Here is a 7,893-nt window from a genome sequence, read left to right as displayed (position 1 = left end):
GTGAAAAGATTTGATCAAAGACAGTTCTGATCTTTTTATTATTTTATCACCTCTCAGATTTATTGTGTGGGCCTTTGGATGGGCCCCAACCCCCAGTTTGGTAACCACTGGTCAGCAGCTATTTGTCATTCAGGCGGGTAAACAACAGCTGTATGCTAACGTATCAATAATAGGGATAATTAGTTAATTATAATGAGTCTGTTAAAAGAAACATCCAGGGTGTTGCTGTTTAACAGACTCTTCATCACTTCACGCGTTTTCACTCACATGATCCGCGAGGTTCGTGGAGGATCCCGACAGGTCGTCGAAGTCCGACTTGCAGACGTCCCGCTCCTCTATGACCAGGTCGATGGGCATTTTGCCTTTGAGGCAGCTGATGTACCGGTGACAGAAGTTATCACAGAGCTCATGAACCTGCGGGGGAAAATCACTTCAATTCAGAGTCTGTGTTTGCCCCAGAATAACAACAGACCGGTGAGTTCGATCATTTACCTTCTCTAACTCCAGGAGATGAAATCGTAAAACTTGAATCGCTTGAATCATCTTAAAAAAAAAAAAGAAAAAACACATTTAAAATCTTTTTATTAAATACAAGACATGCACGGGATTATACGTTAATGATTATCTGTTAATTACCTTCATGACACAAAAATGATTTTCTTTAATCATAAAACAGAAACTTTTCCGAGCAGAGAGAAGGAGACGGTGTGCTCACCAAGTTATCCAGCTCTGGGTTGGAGGAAAATAAAGGCTTCTCTGCGCGGATCTGAAGAAAGACACAACAAAGAGGCGCGTTTGATGTCCTTTATTGTACAATTAAATAAGTATTTAAACATCTCATTCTATTTATTAAATTATAATCCACTCATTTGATTTGACATAAAATCAGGTGCTGAAGTTTCGCTCGTGCATTTTGTCTGTTTTTGTCTCCTCGGCTCTTTCACGAGTCCCTTCAACTGTGTGTGTGTGTGTGTGTGTGTGTGTGTGTGTGTGTGTGTGCTCCTACCTGCTTTGCAAACACGGCTATGTCTTCATTGAACGAGTCGGAGGAGCAGACGTCACCTCCCGCCACCCCGGGCTCTCTGGGCGTGCATGTCGCCAGCTCACACTTCTCGAACACCAGAGCCAGCAGCGGGAATAAAGGGTGTCTGCAACAAGACGGAAACAGGCCTGTTAGATTTTGCAGCCGTTGTTGGGCCTGCACATGAACTATCGCCTACAGCACACCAAAGCCGCTCAGATAACGTCCAGTGCAAACAACCTGTTCACAGACCTGTGCACAGGTTCGATGCTGCTCAGCTCTGTGCTGCGTGTTTCTTATAAATAAATACAATTTAAACGGCATCGAAAATGAATGACTTCACCTCATGAGCTGAATTAGTTTAAAGGAGAAAAATAGATTTGTGAATCAGCCGAATTAATTCAGCTGCGGGTGTGTGTCAAATAAAAAAAATGTTTCTAAAATGTATTTTCATTTGATGTTCATATGGCGTCACAGCACGAATCTGTTTTATTCTCATGTGACATTAAACACACCCGTAGATCTGGTCCTTGTCCCTCTTCAGCGCGTCGTTCACGGCGCTGCCCATGCTGCTGGGCATGATGTTGTGCGGCGCGTGGGCTCCATAGTGCTGCGTCGGGTGCGGTGGCGGCCCGTGGTTCAGGTGGTGGACCTGGGGCAGGGGTCGGGGGGCGTGCGGGTCTCCGTACATGGATGTGGGAACTCCGACTCCGTCCATCGCGCCGCCGTAATGAGCCAGCTCATCGTACTGAGGTGAAAGTTGAAGATGGCATCAGAGATGAAGATGTGAGAAAAAAAAAAAAGTTTTCATCTCAGTAAGAAACATTGAAACATCTATGACGTGTTTTTTGTATCATATAATTCATGCATGTCTTCATCTTAACTGAATCAGTCTGAAGGATGTAAAACCACCGATGGAGAAGATTTTGTGCCAAAGCATTTCAATCATGAAAATCAAAGATAATCTGTCAAATCAGACTCACCCTTTGCGCCATCTCCGTGCGCAATTTCCAGATGTGCAAGAGAAGTTTGGTGCTGATGAGTTAAAAGTCAGTGACTTTTAAATCCAAGAGGAAATTATAATCCCGGCCTGTTCTGTGGCATGGAGCAAATCAATGATGACTGAAATCAAAGAGAAGGGATCAAAAATAGCATCAGTCCTCACGAGGGGCCAATGCGCTCTGCAAACTGCTGCGCTGCTTTCTCGTGGCTCTTCAGCCGAGGGATTAGTGATCATGTGTCAGATGGGAGTGTTTGATGTTAGTTCCGAGTTGTTCCTTTCACAGTGCGAGCACTGACGATCCGCAGCTTAGTCCTCTGCTCTCACTGTGTCCTCATGTCCACGTCTCTGCGCGCCCACACGCTCACTGTCCGCGCCTCGGCTGTGGAGCCGCTTATAGGACCGCGCTGTGATCTGCAGGACACGCTGATGACGGAACGTGGAGGAGCGGGGTGGGTGCAGGCAGCCCCCTGCCTACTGACAAGGTGCAGTGTTTCAAGACGCTGTCTTCCGGTTGTAATTTTCAAAATAAACCCGGACGTCCAAACGTTCATTTAAAACGTGTCACGTCAGAATGAAACCAGAGGTCGTATCTTTTTATTATACAGTTCATAGGTGTTATCTTATATATATATATAATATTTATAAACGTGCGATAGGAATACAAGGAGAGGCAGTAACAAGAGAAGGAGTCTAATATATGTTTGAATGAATAGAACATGTCAGGACCCATATTACACCATTGTAACAGTGTGTATAAAGCAAATAGTAAAGAAACCGATGAAGGGGTTTGTAGTTCATCTAACACACGCAACAATGAATAATGAACCTACGATCTCCTCCTAATATGTATGAGTGACAAAGAAGAATACCTGGGCGGGGTTTCTCAGGGACAAATACAGATTATGAATGTGTCAGACATTAAAAGGACATTTAGTAATAAAGGATATCACCCTGGAGAGGAGGCCATCAAAGAAAAAAACAGATAAACTAAAAGACAAGTTCCCAACGAGTATAACATAACATTACACACATATTAATGCATTCAGCATTTTACTAATACATACTAATAGACTATCGAATGAGTTAAAAAAATGAATGCATGCATTCTGAACGGTTCAATTACAAAACAAACAATCATGTTTCTTTACTTTGAATTTTGGACACATTTCTTCTAAATCACAGTGAATATCATGTCACTTTAGGTGCGTATCTGTAAATAAATCAAGCGCTCCGACTCTCGAGATTCAAACGGTAATGTATTATAATGGGATTTTGAAGACATATGTGAGGGATTAAACTCTGCGACTGACTGAAGCAGTTCCTGATCTCTACAAACGAACTGAATAAACTGCATAAGAAGAAAGAAAAAAAAAAAAACACAACACAGCACATACGCAAAAAAAGCAAAACCAAATAAGAAATAGATACCGATCAGGAAAAAGCCTTGATTATATTATATTTCAGAAGAGTCACAGATTAAAGTCCCACATGTCAGACATGGGGAGACAAGTGCGTGCTGAGTCTGTGAAGAAAAGGTGAGCGGGTCACCCCACAAACAGTCTTTATGCTTTTATTTTGAGAAGAAAACTTGGCCATACGAATAAAGGGGTGCGTGTGTAACACGCCACCCTCAAATAACCTGCTGGTATTGATGAGGCTAATGGTGCGCTGATTAACGATCTGGATACAAGATACCACTGTAATAATGACTACACCTAAATAATATAAATTATGATTTTATGAATTATTACTCTCTTCTGCTTCCGGATAGCAGAGGTCACCACCATGTCAGCCTGGTGGAACATGGACTATGGTGTTGTCCAGGGGTATATCTCTAAACTGCAAACGCATGTCAGTTTTATGATTGCTGAACAAACACTTCCAAACGCATTTTGAGGCAGGTTGGAATCTCTCACATGAAGCTGTATAGCAACATGGTATTTAGGGGTTGACACTTAACCACTGAGATGTGCATGCAGGAAGCACATTTTTGACAAACGTCAAGTTTTTTACTATTATTATTTTTTTTTCAGAACTTTTTAGAGGAAAGAAGCAAACTGACTTGAAATGTTTTTGAGGTTGGTGACATGATCACTGAGTCTGAGTCCATATAAAAGATGTGCAGGACTTTAAAATGAGTTTGAAGAGGAAATGTAGGAACCCTGTTCCAAACTAAACATGTCTGTACCTTTCTCTTCAAAGTGTGTAGGACTTCCAACTGATTTTAAGTCCTGCACATCTTTCATTGGCTGTCCATCCTTTGGTTTGTAGGGTCCATAAATAATTTAATAGTCTTTAAATATTTTCTCTGTTGCTATCAAGTCTTTGAAAATTATTTCTGTGATCAAGCAGCGCTTATGACAGTGTATAGATCGGAATCCTCCTGCTGGATGACTTTTGTCAGCCACATGGTAGAAAAAGAAAAGTTTCAGTAAATCCTCACAATCACACAAGAATTTGGCACAAACCCTGTTCCAAACTAAACATGACGTTCTTGAAGGAATTCTGTCACTGTCCTCATGTCTTCCCTCACACTCAAATAAAGATCTTGCTCACTTTATTTGATCTGAAACAACCACAGTGGTACTATTACAAAGGCCATTTTGGCCCTCCTTAGACGAATGCCTTCACAGCTTTACCTGCTTCACCACTCCCACCTGCCGTGTGACACATTTTCAGTATAGTCTTTTTTTGACAACATACACACCATTTCTTTATGCTGGTGTGTATGTATTTATTTGTTATGTGTAACCCTGCTCAGCTTCTGTGGTGTGGTGTAGGTGTAGTCAGAGTGGTATGGCTGCAGCCATCAGAGATGCAATAAGATTGATCTACATCGCTACCAGGACACAAAAAATAATTATTTGTGAGAGAGAAGGAAGAAAATCTTTTACCTGGTATCCCAGGCCCTCTCCAAGTGATTGGCTTTTATACGAAAAGTCCTTGTACTGGCATGACAATAAAAAACTGTATTTGTTCCTGATAAGTACCCGATCGGTACTTCTCTAGGTATACTTCTTTTTCTTTTTTCAAACTTGGTGGTTCTCTCCATCCAATACTGGTTGGATATCTTCCTGATTTGGGAGAAAAAGCAAGCATGGAGCCCTCCGTCCACTGATGAATCCTTTGACTGCTCTCACACTGTTGTCTTCAGGTTATTCTTGACAAACAGTAATTTCTCCTCAAGGACACCCGAGCTTCATCAGGTTCCTCAGATGATCTGTTCAAACATGGTACATTCAGTGAGCAGCAGTGGTCTCTTTGCTGGGTTGGTCTGGCAGACAACTTGGCCTGTTTGTAGAGAACTAGGTCTGCCTCATCTTAAATGATTTTGTATTACCTTGTCATTCTGTCAGTTTGAATCTTCAGAGGAATTGAACCTCTTTCCACATAAGAGATGTTATTCTGCTATCATGGCTTTATTGATTATTATTTCCACAGCTTACATATATTTTCGTAATCTTCACCCCACTTGGTGCTGTCAGGGTCTGTTCAGTGTCTGTTCCTGTTTATTTTGAATAGTCTTGCCTCTGTGTTTCACTTCCTGTTCACTGTGTGATTACCTGTCCCCACCCTTATGTGTTTCACCTGTGTTTCGTTTATCCCTTCCCTGCTCTGTGTAGGTAACCAGTGCTCCCTGTCTTGTCAATAGCAGCGCATTCCAGTGTCTTGTCAAGAGAGTTTCCCTGTGTTCTGATTGTTTTCCTGGTTTCTGAGTCTCAGTCTCCTGATTTCGTACCTTCCTCGTCTCATTGCCTTTCTGGATTTTGACCCCTAGTCCAAATCACAAACTGCTCATTCCGATTTCAATATATGTCATTGCCATAGTCACTGTGAATTTTGTTCACTTTCTTCCGATTAGTTGACAGTAAAAAAAAAAGAAATACACTAAAATAGAAAAGACACATCCTTTAAAAAAAGACCAAGGGCAAGTAGGTGATGTAAACCATCAACCAAACAACATGCTGTGTACAGACATCCCCAAATCATATATATGTGTAGAGGTATATTATAGTCCCGATTTAGACAAAGGTTGTATTCACTAATCTGGTACTATTTCCCACACTTGCTGAAATTAATTCTAAGGAAAATCTGAATGAAATAAAATATGAATAAAAATATCTAATGGTGAATTTCTGCACATGGATGTTTTATTTTTCCTTCTCTGTCTCTTCCTCTTCACAGTGATGAAGCATTGCTAAAAAAAAGTTGAATATTTCCAGCATGTTATTTTTTTCATCAGAAATATCTTACACCACTTTCCTTTGATATGTCCCATCAGTGAATTATTAAGGCATATATTTGAATTATAAATACCACTAACTATAAGGAAACAGGCAAAACATGCACCATGCCTCAGGCTACATCTCTCCTCATCGCATATAATTTCCATGTAGTCTCTCTCTGTTTCCTTCTCTCTGCTTCTCTCCTCCTTTGGTTTACCTCCCCCTCCCCTCCCTCCTCTCGCCACCACCCCCTACCCACCGGGCCAGCGAGTGTGATTCTGAATGGGGCTGATTCAGGGTGTCAGGCCTGTTTAAATGTATTAATTACCATCGAGCTGGGGAACCGTGCATCCCCGACACATCACCGAGAAGGGGCCTGTACCCCACCATCCTTGACATCCTCTTCTACCCCCCACTCCTCATGGACACGCACACACACACACACACACACACACACACACACACACACACACACACACACACACACACACACACACACACACACACACACTCCTCACTCTCCTATTCCTTGTCTACCCTTCCCCTCCATCATCAGCCAGCTCTGGTCTGGCTAGCTCTGTCACCCGTCATCCTGTGCCCCAGTGAGAATAATTAGCATTGTCAGAACTGGCTCTGAAAGGAGGCCAGCAGAGACCTGGGTGGAGGTGTGTGTGTGTGTGTGTGTGTGTGTGTGTGTGTGTGCGCGCATGTGTGTATTTGCATGCAGGTGCCGCTCTGAGTTTTATGCACAAATGTGTAGATAGCAGTGCGCTGGTGATGTATGCAGATAGAGGAAGGCTTGGTGAGGTCGGCTGATCAATGACAAGCAGTACATATGTGGCAGGTCAGGCATGAGCCTGAGCGCAGTTTGTGTGTGAGCTGAGCTATGTTGATGAAATACGCAGCAATGGTTTATGGGTAAAATCTACAAACAACTTGTACAAGTAGTTCAGTAGTAGTTCAGTCAAAGTTAGACTGAGTCAAGCTGACTGTGCTCTTTTGAAGGAACTGTTGTTTTGTTGGGCATCTGTTCTGATAACACTGTAGCTACCATAGTAATTAATGAGTTCTGGGGTCATGGTAACATCACTACATCAGGAGGTTAGAGGTCTTTTCAGGTTCCCATGCACAACCAATACCCAACCTAGGATCTATGTTTAGTCGGACCCAAATTGTATTTAGTCTAAAGTTGTGTCTACAACTGTGGGCTATCACTGTGTCCAGACCAGTATGCAGAGGAATTCTGTTTAAATGACACATCTGATTTATGTGTAGCGCCAATGTTCAGTGAACATGCAGCAAAGCTGAAATGAAAAGTGTGGGTGGTCGATGGGCCTGTAGCTACATCACACTTTCATGTGTGCTCTGTCACAATCCAGCAGTTAATGTTTACATTATTTAACAGTGACAGCAATCTTTCTCTAATCTGACCTACACTGTATGTCTCAATACTGTGAAAAGAAGTCACTATTAAAACAAAGAGATTTTCCATGGGTCTGTTTTATCTGAAGAACTCTACAGCAAAGTATGGCGGGTAAGCAAGTGAGATGATCAAATGAACCGACACAAACACTTCATTTCAAAATGATGTTCCATACTCTAAGATCTCAAGCATATAAGATGTCCCCCACCACAACCTTCAG

General features: G+C 42.1%; 1 protein-coding gene across 1 annotated transcript; it reads right to left on the bottom strand.

Moving 5' to 3' along the window:
- Window positions 1–223: 223 nt before the first annotated feature.
- LOC113746811 (homeobox protein Meis2-like) lies at window positions 224–2,500 on the bottom strand. The gene is made up of 6 exons (XM_027283837.1): window positions 2,005–2,500; window positions 1,537–1,769; window positions 1,007–1,148; window positions 716–766; window positions 493–543; window positions 224–414 (listed from the first exon to the last, which is right to left on the bottom strand). The coding sequence occupies exons 1-6, from the start codon at window positions 2,014–2,016 to the stop codon at window positions 250–252; spliced, it is 654 nt and encodes a 217-aa protein (XP_027139638.1). The 5' UTR covers window positions 2,017–2,500; the 3' UTR covers window positions 224–249.
- Between the last annotated feature and the right edge of the window lie 5,393 nt (window positions 2,501–7,893).

The sequence above is a fragment of the Larimichthys crocea genome, chromosome I (genome assembly GCF_000972845.2).
Source record: "Larimichthys crocea isolate SSNF chromosome I, L_crocea_2.0, whole genome shotgun sequence".
NCBI classification, from domain to species: Eukaryota; Metazoa; Chordata; class Actinopteri; family Sciaenidae; genus Larimichthys; species Larimichthys crocea.
This window is presented reverse-complemented; position numbering and strand designations above follow the sequence as displayed.

Bases quoted from the DNA above. Each gene is read 5' to 3' on its own strand.
- LOC113746811 (XM_027283837.1), bottom strand. The intron at 1,149-1,536 runs GTGTGTTTAATG...GTCTTGTTGCAG, and splicing joins GACAAGGACCAGATCTACGG to ACACCCTTTATTCCCGCTGC. The intron at 544-715 runs GTGAGCACACCG...TTTTTTTTTAAG, and splicing joins ACCCAGAGCTGGATAACTTG to ATGATTCAAGCGATTCAAGT.